Source organism: Haemaphysalis longicornis, unplaced genomic scaffold, assembly GCF_048455015.1.
Source record: "Haemaphysalis longicornis isolate Haplotype H1 unplaced genomic scaffold, Haemaphysalis longicornis Haplotype H1 scaffold_2, whole genome shotgun sequence".
Lineage (NCBI taxonomy): Eukaryota > Metazoa > Arthropoda > Arachnida > Ixodida > Ixodidae > Haemaphysalis > Haemaphysalis longicornis.
In genome coordinates, this window is record NW_027526295.1 from 238,982,717 (window position 1) to 239,001,084 (window position 18,368).

Consider the following 18,368-nt stretch of genomic DNA (forward strand, 5'->3'; position numbering starts at 1 on the left):
ACTGTAGGGTTGGTTGATTGGAGCGAGTCTAGAGTTTCTCATGAAAAAAGCCACGAATGACTCGTTTTGGTTTGCAATGTCAACATTAAAAGTTCCGACGATAAAGTTCTGTCTCGTATGTTGTGCCTGCCATGTAAAGTGCTTATGTATGAACGTGTTGATGTCTGTTGAGGGTTTTCCACAATACCAGGAAATTAATATCCCCACCGCCTTTTCTCGTCTTGTGTAAGCTGCTGCCATTTACGAAATGAACACTGCTGGAACATTAAATTTGGATTAAAGGAAATACAAAGTACAGCAGTCCATAGTGTCCAGATTTTGGATAGATTTATTTTTGTTTGTTTTTCCCTTTGAAACTCCGATCGAGTTAGCAGAAGAAAGCAAGCCCTTTAAAAAGATCGTGAGTCACATGAGAATTGCTTTTGCATGTGCCGACACTGTCCACCACAAGGACTCAATTCGCTTTGAATTGTTACAACATTCTACACACTGAAAGAGAATACCTGCCCTACTGACGTTATAAACAAATTACGCTTACACTGTGTGTACTTCAAACGCTACAAATACTGGGAGCAGCAATGCATGAATCTTTGTATTCGAAAAACCGAAATGAAAACTGTGAGAATGCTTTTCGCAAAGAAAATAAAGATAATTTATTTCATCAGACTGGACAAAGCTGACAAAATAAAGTGGAAACAATTTCCCTCTGGCATGTCAACTTTGGTTTTCATGTGCATGCCCGCATTTCAGTCTACTGCTGCTTTGCCACTACAGCTACCTGTGTTAGAAAGTCTCTTGTCAATTACCTGACCCAATAAAAAAATACTGCTCCGAATCATTTATATCTATAACTTCCGAATCATCCATATCTAAGATTATCACTCACGAAATCTTCTCTGAACTGAGGGGAATCATGTTTAGCATTTATACTGAGCAAAACAAAGCAAACAATGTCCAAGCAAGGGTGCCACAAATGTCCTTAGTCAGTCGATGTTGAAATTATTGGCTGATTGTAACTGATTAATCAAATTTTGTTACCAAGCCTCAAACAATCTTAATCCATCGCAAATGTGCGCCTCTGTGGGCAAGTATGGACAGATATATAGACTATATAGAACATGAATACAGTGAAGTAAGGTGTCCACAAGTTGCGGCTAAATAAGACTCGTATGTTCCTTGATGATGCTCGCACCCCAAAGAAATTACAAAAGGCTGAAATTATTGGTTCAGTAACATCCACTTAAATTTCGATCAGCCGCTTTATCGATCCTTCACCAATTCCCCTCCATGGGCATGTGCTACACTAGGTGCGTGTAAGTACCCCACTGAGCCTGCCCAGCCGAAATACATATCAACTGTTCTGTGAACACTAAAGCTCGACTTTTGGCTAGTTGGGTACACATGACACCTTAGGAAACAGCGCAAGAAACTCGGACAGAGAGAGGGCAAACAGACACGACACTGACACGATGATGACCTGTGAACACCATAGATCATAAATGCAGCCATCCAAGTACCGTAAGCAGACGCTGTGAACAAGGAACCAAAATCCCTGCAGATCACTGAAAGGGACTCATCAGCGAACAAAATACTAATACGCTTATTCACAGCTCTACTAAACAAACTTCACTGCCCTTACACTTGTACTGCTTTTTCGGTTGACAGTCAAAGAGTGCCAATGACTCAAATTTTCAAACACAATCGACAACACATTTTATTGCACACGGGGTTTGAATCGTCGCGTAGTCCATGACTTTCTCTATAATACAGCCCTGGGGAGACGCTGCCCTCAGCTCTCACTGAGAAGCAACGCTGTAGCCAGGTGCACATCATTGTTGGAGTTGCGCAGGGCCCTCAGGACGTTCTGCCGGTCAAAGCCCATGTCCACGAGCGTCTGAACCTGCCAGGGAAGAGAGGAGGACAATGACCACTCAGAGAGGAAGGCAACGCAACAGTGGCACGCCTTGATGACTGCTTCTCATTAGCTCACACCATAGGAAGCAGTGGGAAGTTCTTTTGAGTAACCAAAACAAAAGCTCAACAGACACAGTGTGTCTACCAAGGTGACACTTTCAAATTCCTTGCATATCCCAGGTTTTCCCACTGACTGCTTTTGTAGAACTGCCAGAGTGACGCAACTTCAATTTTATCTCGACGGGCTCACACAATAATAGGTTTGCGCAGGCCAACACGAGCCCGATACAGCCACTTTTAGGCAAGCAGGTTCGAACCCGGCAATAACAAAACTAGTGGGGAAAGCCAAAAAATTCACTTTCACAGGAATTTCGTTGCTGCGAGAATGAAACAAAAACGACAGGGAAATCGCCCACAAACCGAAAGCTTATTTCCGAAAGTCGGATATATTACTTTGTGAGCCTTACCTTGCACCAACTTCACAGCGCTGCTCAGCTCTCGCACTACAAGTGGTTCATCGCTAGTTGTTGTTCACACCCAAGAATAACGGAATTGTGTCAAACACATCTAAAATATCCCGCGGGTTCACCTTCTGCGCACGTCTTTTTCCCTGGTCCTCGGCCCTAAGTATGTCCGAACATGAAAGCGAAGTGCCACTTCTGTCGACAAACTTTGCCAGACAGTAGCAGCTCGTTGTTCCAATGCTGTTCAAAAAACTAAGTTAGCACCGCTTTGTTGACATGCATAAAGGCCACAGTCACCATTGTTTTGTTTTGCGCACCTGCGCCACTAAGATGGCATCCTTGCTTTTCAAAATGGTAGAGCGAGCTGCAGGCGGTTAGAAACTTATTGGCGCTATCCGCCCTTCCTCCACTTGGGCAATGATGGCTGCCTCATCTGGTAGCGATAAAAACTTCCGCTTTTAAGCTGGCGGAGCCATCTTATTGAGCTCAAATGTGCCAATCGCTGCACACACAGCGAACGCATGCGTGCTGTTCAGCGGTAGCCGGCTAGTGTAGACCAAGCCAAAGCCGTGTCATGAGTTACCATGTGTCGTCCCCTGGTGGTGTCGCTGCGAGGCTGCCTCTACGGCCACCTGCTGCACGGTCTTTTTTGTAAGCAAGTATGGCGGTGGCTACGCAAGCGTGCTGTGGCAGAAGTTTACGCACTTTGAGTCCAAAAAAATGCATTTGAGCACTTTCTGGACTCTGCTGGCCTCAAATGGGTAGATAAAACGCCGACCAGACTTGCAGAGAATTTCGTTAATGCGGAATCATTTTCCGAAAACATTTTGTTGCCGCGAGATATGAAATACAGTTAAACCTCGATGTAACGAAGTCGGTAAAATTCATAATTTACTTCATTACACTAAAATTTCGCTACATTGAAATTCGCGGTTATAATGAAGTGTTCATTCTGTGAAGCGTTTCCTGCAAAATAAAAAGTGGCGCGCATACACGGCTGGCGAACTGTGTCTGTTTCTATTGGAGCTTAATCGCTTACACAGGCATCAGCGTGAACTGCATGGAGCATTTTTTCCCTGCAAAAACGCGCCCCGCAAGCCACAGGCGCTCTGACGCAGCTCCGGAGACCATCCGCGCGGTGAGGGTAGTACCAGCGACCGCTTCTCACCACTCGCTGAAACGCAACTCGAGGGGCAAACGAGAGGGGTACGCAAGAAAAAAAGTAGATAGTGCAGGCAAAATTTTCACTGTAAAACATCACACGCGTCGCTTACGACAGCGCCCATCAAATAACCTCCGCGGCGGTAAGCCTAATCGTTTCTGGCGAGGCCAGCTGGCATCCGTGAGCGCTTCGAAGCTCCCGCCATAGGGTGCACGCCTCCCCATTGGCGAAGCAGGGTAAAGCGGCGGCATTCAGTAGCGGCATTCAGCGGCGGCGGCCCCGCCAGAGGAGGGGCAATTAGGCTTACCACCATGAAGGATATTTTATGGGCCCTTTCGTAAGCGGCGAGTATTAAAATTTCGCTCCCGTTATCCGCTTTTTTTCTCGCGTGCCCCTCTCATTTGCCCCTCGAGTTGCGTTTCAGCGAGCAGTTAGAAGCGGTCACTGGAGCTACCCACATCATGCTGGTGGTCTCCGCGGCTGCGTCAGCGCGTCTGTGGCTTGCGGGGCGTGTTTTGCATTTTTGCGGGGAGGAAACGCTCCATGCGATTCACGGTGATGCCCGCGTATATGATTAAGCTCCGACAGAAACAAAAACAGTGCGCCAGCGGTGTATGCACGCCACGCAGTTTGTAGGCAAGGGGCTCGGTCACAGACCCGTGGCTCGCTGCCTCCGCGGCGGGTGGCCCGTGTTGCTGTTCGCGTTTTATTGAGACCCCATTTCGGCGCTTGCGTCTCCCAAAATCTACCTCTACAACTTAAATTTTGTGCCTAGCCCTCCATGAATCTTCGTTACATTAAAATCCTGGCAAATGGGACTTCGTAACACAGAGGGTGAAAATACATGGTGTGCATACACTTAAAGTTACAGAAAATTCCGTGGTTCGTTACATCGAGGGTTTCGTTACATTGAAGTTCGTTACATCGAAGTTTAACTGTACATGGGCTTCTATGGACATTCACCGGGGATCTGAAAATATTTCGTTGCCGCGAGAATTTTGTACTCGTGGGATTTTGTTATCGCGAGGTTTGGCTGTAGAGGCAAACTAATATACCATTATTTTTCATGCAAATCCAACACGAATAGCGAGCAGCAGTATGTCTTTCATTCCAGCAAAAAAAGGGAAGCGGAGGATAGAAAATCCTCAAAGAATATAATAGCTTTGAAAAAACTGATTGATTGATTGATCGTAGGGTTCAACGCGTCGACGCAACGCATGCGATGAGGCGCGCCGTAGTGGAGGGCTCTGGATTAATTTTGACCACCTAGGGATCTTTAACGTGCGCCGAAATCTCGTACACACAGGCGTTTTTGTTTTTCGCCTCCATCAAAAAAGCGGCCGCCGCGACCTGGAATCGAACTCGCAACCTTGTGCTCAGCAGCGCAACGCCTTAGCCACTCAGCCACAGCGGCGGGTCTTTGAAAAAATTGTAAATTCACTGCAAATCGCATCGATATTTTCAGAGAGCATAAACAGTACACTCTCATTGTAATGCAATCGCTTTATTTAAAATCTTGCTTTATTGGTGCCCACTGCAGTGTGCAATGAGCCCAATACCCAATTTCAACAAAGTATCGCTTATAAAGAATCCAGTTCCTTGTACGGAAGACTTTGTCATGACAAGGGATTACTGTATTACAAAAAGGGGCTGCAGAGAGAACCACATACAGTAAAAGCTTGCTACAACCAAATCTTTTTCGATAAAATTCTCGCTGCAACAAAAGATTTGATTTCCCCCTTAGTTGCCCATAGGGGCTGCACACCAGGTCAGTATTAGTGCTAAAACTAGTAAAATGGGTGGCCACTGCTTACTTAGCCAGTGGCTTCACAATTTTTTCAGATTATATACTTTAAGTAGATATCCAAATCATCACTTCCCTCTTTGGTAATAGACTGCAAATTATTGAAGCACAGCAGAAGTGGATAAAGCAGTTAAAGCTGGAGGATTTCCTACGCTTTCTCTTTGCATGCATGAGGCTCTTGTGCCCCTCACTGACACACTACTGGAAAGCTACAATTGAGACAACTCTGAGACTGTATGTTTTTTTTTCCTCCCACCAGAAAAGTGATGCTAAAGATGTGCTAAAGGCACCCTTGCAGTAACAATTCCTTGTTCTTTGCACCTGTTTTCTTCCTAGCTTTCATACAAGAAATATAAAATTAATTATAAACGAGGATTATTAAGACAACACAGCATACTTCTGTGCACTAAAGTACCACAGCAACCTTTATAAAAGGGTGAAATTGAAAGCTCAATTGAGTTTTACACGAGATGCAGATGACTGCATACCGCATTTACTTGTAAATGAACGCTTTTTTGTCTCCGCAAAACCGAAGCAAAGTTGGGGGTGTACTTATTAAGGGGTGAGTTTCGAAATCTTTTTTGGAATTAACAAAAAAAACTTGAACTAGAAACAAAAAAAGGAAAAAAAGAAGAAGAAAAAGCATTAGATAACCTACTTCTTGCAGTAAACCTATACATACACCATTGGCAAACAGACGGTATTTTTACTGCACTACGCTCGTCTTCGTTTCTGAATGCTTCACTTTTCGTCCGAGTAGCTAGACCCGTTGCCTGGGCAGCTGGCCACTTCTGAATTCTGCTCTCACAAGTGGTCATCCTTGCTGCCATCCCGTGCACTTGAGATTCCGGTCTACTTGAAGCTCCTCGAGATCAAATCAGCTGGCAGCAAGTGCCATGTGTCCAATAACAGGGAGCACACGAGTTCTACGGACAGCCTCTCTTAATCTTGCTGGTTGGCGTCAAGGCGTGCCCCCCCTGGGCCATCCAGCCTGTGTGCAAGCTGCGCACACCGTCTTTGAAAGATCAAAGGGCTGCAGTACCGAAGTGAGTCCCCCCTCCGGGATGATGACGATCCAGGTGCGCAGCTCCTCTATCTAGCAGCGTACATTCTCTCCCAGGTGGCCGGAGAAACGGTCAAACATGAGGAAAGACTGAAGAAGCAGGGTGTCAGGTCGCCGTCCCCAGACAGTAAGGACCCAGTTCGCAATTAGGTCAGCCAACATCCAACCTTTATCTTGTGCTTGTACATGTACGCCGGCTGGAAAATTCACCCTCGGCAGAGTTTTCTTCTTAAATATGTAGCACGTACAGTGGCAACTTCCTGCCGTCTGCCGTGATGGCCAGCATTATACTGCAAAGCACTGCTTTATGTCGAAGTTAATGGGCGTCTGGTCCGTATTCCTGATCTGTAACATGACGAATTCGTGGTCCTGTCGCAGGCATATCACAAACTTGTGAAAGTCCACTATGTTTTGTTTGTAACAAGGAGGCAGTCGCTGACAAAGCGATGTGGCCTCTTCAAGCACAGTTTGTTGCGCCGCACGAAACGTGCTGTCGCCCATTACTTAGAGGTAAGGTGATGCTGAGTTCCATAGCACACGCTCGTGCGTGCGTCCTGATCATTTCATGCAAAACGACACAGCCTGCCTTTCATAGGTCCTGGACATATTCCAAGACCTCTTAACATCTGGAAACTTTCCAGTCTTCGGACCTTTGAAGGCATGCGGCTCCCAATTCATACTGCACTGCTTGTCGTGCTTCTTCCATTAGTAACACACGTAGACTTGGTCCATTCCGAAATGCCTACCGGCAGCACGGTTCCCATGCTCTACTGCACACTCCCCAGTCTTTAACTGAAATTTGGGCGTGTAACTAACATTTTGGCCCATCGCCGACTGTAAAGCACAAAAGCATAGAAACGAGCAACAGATAACGCTGTCACTGAGTGGGAATGGCTGCCAGAAAAAAAGTAGGACTAGACACTGAGCGTAGTTTTGATTGGTTGTCCCCCGGCGCCGCGCTGGAGTGTTCATTTTTACTCCGAAAGATGGTTCTAGGTTGCACGCGTGATCATCATCAGCGGTAGCAAGTGAAGTGGGAGAGCTTGAGTACGGCTGCTTGCAGGACGGCAGGGTATCAAAGCTGGGGGTGCATTTATTATGCAGGGGCAAAAAAAAGGACGACTTAAGTTTGAGGTGTGTTTTTTATGCGAGTGCGGCCATTAGTACGCGAATAAAACAGTATTCGAAGCAACTGCTGCAGTAAAAAAAACAAAATTAAAGAAGAGAAACAAGCGAGGGAAAAATAGAAAGGACATACCTGCTCCTCCGATTGGCCATTTTGAGCAGTAGTATTTCTACTTTCTGAAATCAAGGCAGGAGAGAACAAAAACATAACTGTAGCTATCATCAAAACTTTCTGCTTAAAAATAAACACTACTTTGATGCCCCTAAAAATTCTAACATCAGCTAGCACCTAACATCAAGTAACTTGTGTGTTCCAAATGACAACCTGTTCACATATTACAGATGGCAGATTTTTATCTTTATTATTCAGTTACACAAATCTTATGTTCAAAGAAACATCCAATTCAGCAGCCCTCACAAGAGCTGTCTTACACACAAGATTTTCATGCACATGAAATAAAGTGCACCAAATTAAAAAAAAAATAAAACTCTCAAACGCATCATTCAATTATCACGCCTGCATGGGACACAACAGTCACTTCATCAGTGTTCACGCCCTGACCAGTGTGCTTTGTGCTTCAAATTTGGCGTAAACTGCAATTTATTAAAGAAATTGCAAATTTCACGGCCAACTGCACTCAAATTTCACCTCGATCAAATTTATTTTTAATGTGTAGTAAGTACAACCAAATTAGTTGGGACACGAGTGGTAGCCCCATGAAACTCCTTGTTAATCAGTCAGAAGCATTCAAAAAAGCTCCGCCGCAGACCACACTGCACATGCCGGCAGATCGCGTAAACATCCATGACACGCCTGCGACGTTCCAGCTGACGGGGGCTTCTTCCTCTGGCCAGCCACGCAGCTGGACAACTGGCTGAGCTCTACTGTGAATGCTTCGCCTATTTGCTGCCCCGTGCGCGCGTAGAGCTTGCGCGCAGGCTTGCTCCCGAGCTGCTGACCGTCCGGCCACTAGCTGGACGGCTGCAACGTCACTTCAATGGCCGATTTCGGTTTCAAAATTACCGAATTTTGCTAACCGCTTGCAGCATCCATGCGCATGTTTCAGCTGTTGTATTTTGCACCTTGCTTCCTTTTTTAGCAGACTATATGGAAATAGTGTTTTCAAGAGGTCGAAATTTTGAGTGCAGTTGGCCTTTAAAAAGAAACAGCCCTTACCGTATACTCCCGAATTCACCATATTATCCCAGGCATCCTGGTCATCCAAGGTGGGAACGAGGCGCTCCGCATAGCCTTGAGCCATTTGCTGTCGGTTCTGCGAGGTCGTCAAGACAGAGAGAGAAAAGTTTGGGCAGCTCTTGCTGTGTGCCCTGTGCACGACACAGCTCTGGTCATGCAGCAAAAAAGGAGTTACTGCAAAAAGCAGAAACAAGCTGAAAAAAAATGTTAAATTATGCGAAAAAACAGCCAAGGTAGGAGACATGCAAGGCCTTAAATTGACTGAGCCCACCTGTTACCTCATAATACTTAGCTGCAAACATTATACAACTTTTACATTAGGAGTGTCGTTTATTATATATGTATTTTTTTATTGTAGGAGCAGTGTTCTTTAAAAAATTGTTATGTGTTTATTTTTTAAGACATTATGACAGTTTTGTACTTGGTCCTCCACAGGTTTGTTCTTACAGATCTTTGTTCTCAATTTTCGTACTAGCAGAAAAAATTGTTGTTTATTATATATGTATTTTTTTTATTGTAGGAGCAGTATTCATTAAAAATTGTTACGTGTTTATTTTTGAAGACATTATGACAGTTTTGTACTTGGTCCTCCACAGCTTTGTTTTAACAGATCTTTGTTCTCAATTGCCGTACTAGCAGAAAAAATAACAATAAAAAAGTGGGAATGTGGCATGCATTTCTTCTTTTTTTCTTTTGCAAGTGGCAAAAAAATTAAGTTTGTTTTAATATGCACAAGAGGAAAGCCCTCCAAAAAAAAGCGAAGCACGAAAGCACTAGAAAGACACTGCATTTTTTTTTTTTTCATGCTCTAATGCGCTTGAGGCCCAAAACAGCCTTCCCATCCGCCTTGCAAAAGTGCAAAATCAAATAAATAACCATTTGAACCGTTTCCATATCCCCTACCACATTAATCTGTTGACATGACTTGGGAAACCACACCTTTGCCCTGAAGTGATGTACCCATGTAGATTTTTGCTGTGACTTAGCAAGTCGAGTCTAAGTTTTAGCTAAGGTGATGAAAAGGCCTTTGATATAAGTGGATGCTAAATACCACCCACACAAGTCGCAAGCTTTCTACCCGAAAGACAAGCTGCCAAATTCTTGTAAGGACCATTAGAAGCAAGTGCCTGTACAGAACACAATGCCAAGTCTTCCTCGCATAATTGCTTGAAACTTGAAAGGCAACAGCGAAATCCTTGACTAGCTGGGTGCTGGAACTAAAAGAATAAAGGGTACATGGGATGTGTGCGGGAAAAGGGGGGCCGCAAACAGGCAATCATTGTCCCAAGCTCCATTAAAGGGGCCCAAAAGACCCTCTGCCGACACTGGGGCTCTTCGATTATCAGTCCCAAACTCACCACAGGCTCCCCGAGAAGCCAACCGGAATTTGTTTTTTCCATGCGGAGCGAGTTCCAGACTGAACATTGAAGAGCCCCATATTGTTCCCGTAAGGTCCGGCACAACACATCTCCCGTCTTCTACCCCCCTAGACGCACAGGGACTGGTAAGATACCCCTAAACATCCCGTAGGGAGGAGCAGGAGCTCATCCAGGCCCACCCACCATGCCCATGGCGGCGGCCAGGTGCGGGGGCGTCCGGGCGGCCCGTGAGCGCTGCAGCAGCAGCTGCCGCTCGAGCATCTCGGCCTGCTGCTGCCGCTGGATGTCCAGGGTGGCCCCCATGAGGGGCTCCTCCCGCGGGGACGAGGACTGCACCAGCCGCCCCACCGTGGCCCCGCACAGCCGCGACACCCAGTCGGGCACCCGCACCAACGAGCGCAGCCACAGCACGTTCCACCGGCACACCGCCCCGGCCACCTGCACACCACGGGCAGGAGGACGTGCGCTCGCGCTTGCTTGCTTATCCCACCCCTCGGATTTCTCTCTCAACTGAATGCCGTTCACTTGGTGCTCAAAGCAGGCCAAAGTTACTGAGTACTTCATAGACTCAATGTTTTAGGATATATTTATTTTTGATCACACGTATACAGCCTCAGTAGGGCACGATTCTTTAATTTATAATGCACCATACCTGCTTCACATGAGAAGTACGCTTTAGTTTATAGCAATAATAAAGTGCATTTTTAAATCCGTGTGTGCTTGCAGGCGGTGTATTCTCCATGAAAGGAAACGCATTTATAAAGTAATTGAATTTGTGCCTGAATTGTACTAAAATTGCTGGCCAACCCATGAATAAACCGGTCCTACTAGATAGCACATGCAAACTACGGCAACCCAAAACAGGCATTCATCCTTCACCATGGCTGTTGACAGGACTGGACACCCAATCACAAGCACCACCGCTGTCGTCCCTTGTCCTGTTTGTGTGTGCCGTCAAAGCACCGTGCCACAGCACGTTGGTGCCATCTCGGTAGTAAAAATAGAAGTAACCACACACTACTTTGGTTAACTCATTGTACCAGACCGACGCACCTGAAAATGGGTGAAGTAATCGCACAAAAAATAAAGCGTTTTAAGAGCTTTTTGAGCCCTTGTCGTCAATCATACAATACCTAGCAAATCAAATATCCGTGAAGTTGTAGAATTCTTCGCTAACGAAGCCTTTGCATTGTCTGCAACTTCTTCATGCACCACCTACGGCCCAATGCCAAGGCAGTTTGTGCACAAAATTGGCCCGGCTATGGGAAACACAAGGTATTTGCTACAGGAACTCTACCATGCCTGCAAATGCTCCAACGCTTAAGTATACTTTGAAATTGTCAGTGTGAGCCACCAAATATTTTTTTCCTCCTCCCCCTTTCAAATTTCCTACCTTGCTTACGAAACAAATTTCAAAATAAGCTCATACGTGCCGACGCTAGATTTAGGCTATGTGAGGCACACCACAGTCTGCCAGAATGAACTAGAAATGCTGGGCCTGTTGAACAGTATACAATGAAAGCTTGGTGATTCAAACTTCAATCATTCGAACTGCTGGATAATTCGAACTGCACAATTTGGTCTGCCCAAGCCATAGAAGCCTGTGCACAAAACATCCCTTAATTTGAGCACCAGTAGATTCCGCCACAGATAATTCGAACTACACACCACCGCGCAGGTGGCTTGGCACCGGACACACGACCAGAGAAACGCACCCACTTCCTGCACACAAGACTGTGTCAGCTCTGGAATGGAGAGAAAATTGGGTAAAGCCAATCTGAAACTCCCACAGCGGACATATTGGAAGAGAGTAATTTTTATGGATTACGTCGACGTGGATGCAAGTGCAGGGGTGTGTGGTGCGCTTAAAGATGAGGACATCCTTTCTGGTCAGAAGCACACAACCTCTTGCTGCCAGTGACGACGAGAAGAATAAAGCACCAGTGTGGCCCTACGCTTGAATGTCATGATCGGATAAAGACCCCATGCCACTTCGGTTTTGAAGAAGGCGAAGAGGAGGTCTTCTGCTACATTCCCTCGTTACACCAAATGGTGCTGGTGGTCGCATTCAATGACGAAAAGCAGATTGCAATCATGGGCATTTGCAAACATTAAATTTTGACACTTTCTACCTCTCAATTGTGCAGTGTACTGTTGCTATTCTTCCCTTTCAATAGTTTGACCGTTCATTAAATCGAACTGAGATAGATTCCCCTTGCAGTCCAAATTAATAAGCTTTGACAGCTAATTCTTTCCAAATTTCTTTTTTTTTTTTTCAATGAGAGAAAAAGCCACCACTATCAGGTGTACACAGCTTGACCCGCAACTTACTACGGGTAAAGCACAACTGTTTCAACAGATGCTTTTATTTTCTACAAGCATAGCAGGCAACAGTCTCCTGCTTCCATATTTACGATAGCCTACCCCATGATTACAAACTTAACAGGCCTAACACTCACCCTGACAAGGAAAAACTGCCCAACTATTCATTGAGCCAGCCTCAATAATGCTTGCATAGTATTTACCAAAAGCAGAGCACCCTCGAAGTGACAGTGCCTCCCCTCCATGACCTGGAATTGTTGTCCAAACCTCATGTGTGGCATCACAATGGCTTGGCCCCTAATACCCCCGTCACACGAGCACTTTCAATCCTGATTGAAGCGAATGGCAATTGAATTTTCGAGTGCACAAGTCGCATCACCACTGCTACACGGCACGTTTCAATTCCGAATGGAAAGTTGCACCACTTGCACTCACGCACACCAGATGATGCCAAAAATGTATTTTGCTGCCGGTGTCGGGTAGCTTTCCACTGACGTAGGTATACACAACAATGTAAACGTTTTCGCATGCTATTTGAGTCTAGTCATTTGATACAATTTGGGGCGTTACTTGAAACTGTCACGTATGGCTTCACTCAGCAGAGATGAGAATAGTATCACCGCTTTTGTCCGGTTGCACTTGGGAACCTCAAGCGTGCTTGGGACCAGGATTGCGTTCGAGTGGGATTGGGCGCGATCGCGATTGAAACTACTAGCCTTGTAGCAGCACCCTATCTGGATTGAGTTTGATCCGGATCGACTCATTTGTGATTGAAAGTGCCTGTGCGACAGGGGCATAAGCAAATGTGTCGTGTCAAGCAAGCTCAAACAGGCAAGGGGTGGTTGCAACATTAGAAGGTTGCTTACATACGAAGCGATCTCATTGGTGTTGTTCACGCTTTATTCTGTGCACAGGTTGGCAGTTCAGGTTTCACGCGCAGGATAAAACTTCAAGGTAGCATGAATAGAATGGGCTGCCCTAATATCACTTGGCAGGGAGCATTTTGCATCCTCAGTAACCGTTATTTGACGCGCAGAACAGCTGTTTGCACCCATTGGCATCTGGAGACGTTAGAACTAGGATTCTAAAAAAGAGCACAAAAGTGTACTGGCACTTACCAAAGAACACAGTCCACAAATGGCAGTCTCCTTGGAGGTGCTAAGTACCTGGTGGAGTACAAAACATTGAAGCATGTGTCATGAACCGTGACCCTGATGAGACTAAGCACTACGTATGCCACAAAGCGAAGCAAATTCAAGGTATTTATTTCATGCTTGGAAACTTAGGCACTCAGTTAGAACCAACCAGACATCCGGAAGGCTGAGCTAGCTTAGGGTATAAGTAATGAAAGCCTTTCTAAAATTATTAGGCATGCTTTCTGCGTGTAATCATAGCAATTCAACTTGCGTAGAAATTGGCATATTTCATGTTTCAGGTGTAGGTGTTAACTCAGAAGGTTCAAGTTTTCGGAAACAAGCCGTACCACCTCTCTGCATTTCTGTTGTATTCAATAACTTGAGGCAACTTCGTCAAGACGGCAAAATAGCACCATCAGCTGCTGTTATGCCTCTACAGCTTGGAGAAGTGGTTCTGAAATGGGGGTCTGCGGACCCCTTAGAATCCGCGAAGGCATTTCATGGGTCTGCGAAACCCTCCCCAAAACTTTCTAACAGCCCCCCCCCCCCCCCCCCCCTTTCATTTTTCCTGTTTGTTAAACCTTGCTGGAAACACAAAAGGATGAGTTCGCTACATTGCGTTTAATTTTTGGTGTAGCTAGTGTAGTGTAGCCCATGATTTAACACTGGCTTTTCGAACACGCCAGCTCTGCGGAAAAGCCAGACGCAAAAGAGGCAGCTTGTATGTGTTTGGGGGACTATTAGCTGCAAGCGCAGATTCTTGGAAATTATGACACGGATCAACATTGTCCACGGTGGGGTCCCCATTCCCTTTTGCAAGCCCGGAAGGGGTCCACGACACACTCGTGGTTGAGAACCGCTGGCTTAGAGGTTAGACATTCAGACTAATTCCCGCTCTGGCAGAATATATTTCCAGCTTTTGACTTAACGTTTTCTCTTGCTCCTGCACCTTCCTGGCAGTCCTATGGGCCGCTATTTAAGGCCCCGAAATATTAATGTTATCCTGATGCTCCCTCCACTGACAAGATAACGTGCCCGGTCCTGAACAGCGCAGTTCAAGAAGCCTTCTCCCGCATGTATTAACAGGGTTGTTGTACATAAAAACAGCGCGTATCGTTTTCCTTCATCCCAACATTGTGCATAACCCTAGAAAATGCTGCTGCATTGGCTCAGAGCGATGAACTGATGAGTCTTTTCAAACAACGCAGTAGTGCCACATGTTAGCGCAGAGCAAAGTGCTCCTCCTAAAATTACTGGGGTCAGGTGCTCGCAACAGCGCATCAAAATTTTCAAAAGGTCGAATTTTCCTTCGATTTGGTCTTTCACGTTTCTAAAATGTGTTGCTAGCACGCAAAGGGAGAAGGAGGTTTGCTATCAGCAGCAGTTCGTGCTTATAAAAACCTGTCAGCGCAAGTTAATCCTTTTTCGATCACTGAGACATACAATTAGAACGCGGTAGAAAATTGGCTATCTTCAAACATTTCAGTGCATGCATTGAAGCTTGGACGTGGGTGGTTGCAATCGGCAAAAGAGCTACACACTTAATTAAGCAACCCACACAATTTCTTTGCACAAGGTGCATGCCTACATTTGCGATAAGGTTCACAATAAGACACTTACAACAATGTGTGAACCTAGGCAAACACGAAAGTGCATAACCGAGCTGTAGGCAATGTTAATAACCATAAACAGCGCTGACAGCCCCAGCTGACTGTATGCAGACAATTCAAGATAAACGCTTCCAGTTTATGCAAAAATGTGTTCAATAGTGGAGATCGGTACATAGAGTTCTGGGAATTTGAAGTGCGAAAGAAAATGGTTGCAAACTCCATAATCGTGAACTGCAAGCTCCGTGCTCTTTGTAAAAGAGCTAAATTTAGTGTGTGCCCAAACCCCATGACTGCGCAGGTTAATTGGCCATGTTCAAGACGTTTTGAAACCAATCCTTTAAACAAAAAATTTATAGAACCAAATTTTACCTAGTCCTTATTATTAACATGTGATAATTGTAGATATTACCGGGGAGGTGTCATTACAGGAGATAAATAGCATCAATGAGACTGCAGAGAAAATTGGCATACAAAATCTGAATTTTCAGCTGCCACATCCTACGTGCATTTCTTTGCAGCTCATTTTTGCATCTAAAAAACAAAGTGGGTTTGCAAAGGTGAGTATTTTCTTTATAGCATTTCGCTAAGGCGAGTATCTTTTTTATAATATAGCGAGTATTCTCTTTATTTTCTTTATAGGCAAATGGCCAATATTCAGGGCTCTCCAAACAGCAGAGGCGTTGGGCAAAAAGAAAAAAAATTTACAAGCAGATTGGCCGTCTTCATGCATTTCAACTGCAAGAGATGTCACCCAGAAACAGAGCATTTGCATAAAGTGCTGCCAGAAACACCGTTCGAACTTTGGAACCGTTCAAACACCACTTTGGTAATGTGCGGACAACTGTTCTCTCTCTGTTTCAATGTACTGCAGCCGGCCCCACAATCTCCAAGAGCAGGGGCTTGGTTTAGCCCCAAATAAGGCTCACACTGTGCCCACAGTACTGCGTGCCCACACTGCCCACAGTGCTCATGGACTTCACATAACATATCACACAGTGGTGAAAAAGCCCACCTGTAGTCCCAGCAGGTAGGTGAGTGTTTTTCCTGTGACTGGAATGCCCAGCACGTATGACTGGGCTACTCGGGGAATGTCCAGCAGGTAGTTCACAAAGAGGGAAAACACTAGCGCATAGCTGCAAGAGAACAAGACATGGGATTATCCTTAACTGATATTATCTGCCCTTGGAAGTTATACCATCCCATAGTTACACTACTAAAGGCTGCCAGACCTGCCATTCTACCCCTGAGGAACATGATGCCCTTCCACCTGCTGCACATAAACTAATCTAGGAAGCTTGAGCTTTAGGAGACACCACGACTGATTAATCTGCTCGCAACAAAGTTAATCAATGGTCTCCTGATGCTGACACATTGGTTTCCTTTGGACAGTTCTCAACTAACATTCAACAATTATTGCAACCTGCTATGAAAACTCAGGGACAATAGCAACTTTGAAAATGGTGCTCGGACTTATCAGCAACTGTCATGGCCTTTTGTTTCAAAAGGCTTTGTTTGTCTTAAAAGTGGCTTGAGGCTGTGCTTTCTGGTTATTGTGAATATGCTAAAAAATTTTGCCCGAGCTCGCAGCCTCCGATATTTCTTATAACATCATACAATTGTCAACCGATAATTAGACTAGGCTGGCACCTTAACTGAACGAATGGACGTCCAGTGAAGCACACTTTGCTGTCTCCGGAAACACAACTCAGCCACAGCAGCTGTTACATGCATATCCTGTCGTACAGTGACAAAGCCATAGCTTGCATGCACGAGCATTAGCGTTTGCTCCTACCTTGCTTATCCACATCTGGCAGGATAACAGCGACAAGGGCTGTTCTCACCACTGCGAACAGCCCAGCAGCCGATATCTAGCCCGAGTCAGGATCTTTGCACGTGCAGTGTTTCCTATTTCACCAGTTGCATTGTGGTAGTGCTCTCACGTATTATTTGGCCAATGTTTGCAGAAAAGTAATAAAAAGTTTTGCCACTTGTACAAGCTTTTGTGACACTTTTGGCACTGAGAAAAGCAACTTTTCACCCTACACTCCACATTTGCTGAATAAATATTTCGGTTTTATTTTTCCTCGAAAGTGGCAATGACTCAACCAAGTTCTTGAACGCTTTTTTTTAATATTTTTGTCATGCCAGTCGACCAAATTTAGGGGAAATCCCCAGTGTGGAGAAAGTTTCTGCAAAGGTAAATTTGACATCCACGTCAATGTAGCCGTATGGCTACGAAGGAAAGCTGTGTTGTCATGTTGTATGACAACAACAGTATGCCAGTGTGATCAATTCACTTACGGTCCACTCGGAAACGTCGACAGCGGGACCTGGAAATGCCGCAGCGTGTATATAGATGCAAGTTCTAACAGGGTGGCCACCGCCGTTGCTGCCAACAGGAAAGACTGCGAGTAGAGCGCGACATCGCGTCAAGCAAAACACACGACGTCAGGAAAGAGCCCGTCGGCAATCTCCGCTGTACTCACCGAAAATTTTTTCGAGCCATAGCGTCGTTCAAATATCCGGAAATAGTATATGAGGAGCGATCCACACACCAAGTCCTTGGTATCGAGAAAGCACACTTTCGACGTGACTAGCCTCCAGAACTACAAGGCAACAAGGCAGATAAGAGTAGTCACGGCCAATACGGTTACCCAGACGTCACACGACTGCATGTGCCGTCGGAGTGAATGTCCAGATCGCGTAGCGAAACTGGAATACGAGCTCAGTACGCGGAAACAGCGGATACTTACCTCACCATTATCAACGATGTCCGATATGTCGTACAAGATGTAGTGTCTAACTTGGGCAAGCATTGGTGTGTTCAGTGCACATGACGTAAGAAATATTGAGCCCAGAAGCCCTTTTGATACGGGAGCCTTGTCTGAAATTGATAGATGAAAGGAGTATGGTATGAAGGTACGAGCAAGTTCTCGAATGGGCGATTCAAGTGCTGCACCGATGTAGAAAGTAACAAATACGGCGAATAGCGTGACGTTCAAATGAAAGTAATGCACGTATAAAACTTACAGAACCCCGATGTGCTGTACTGCGAAAGCATCGCGGCCATTCCTTTAATTTAATTACTGAAATAAATTGCGCAAGTCGGCTCGAACATCATTATTGCGAGCCGTACGACCACCTAGCGGCTTGTGGCGGAAAGTGATACGAAAACACAAGTCAGCTTATTC

The 18,368-nt window shown here is 45.5% G+C and overlaps 1 protein-coding gene across 1 annotated transcript; it reads right to left on the bottom strand.

Moving 5' to 3' along the window:
• Positions 1-1,688: 1,688 nt before the first annotated feature.
• On the bottom strand, positions 1,689-18,365 carry LOC144170223 (ubiquitin-associated domain-containing protein 2-like). Its single transcript, XM_077699872.1, has 10 exons — positions 18,208-18,365; positions 17,931-18,061; positions 17,664-17,783; positions 17,479-17,582; positions 16,190-16,310; positions 13,550-13,597; positions 10,293-10,547; positions 8,710-8,806; positions 7,666-7,709; positions 1,689-1,900 (listed from the first exon to the last, which is right to left on the bottom strand). Exons 1-10 carry the CDS (start codon positions 18,245-18,247, stop codon positions 1,790-1,792), a joined length of 1,071 nt encoding a protein of 356 aa, XP_077555998.1. The 5' UTR covers positions 18,248-18,365; the 3' UTR covers positions 1,689-1,789.
• Between the last annotated feature and the right edge of the window lie 3 nt (positions 18,366-18,368).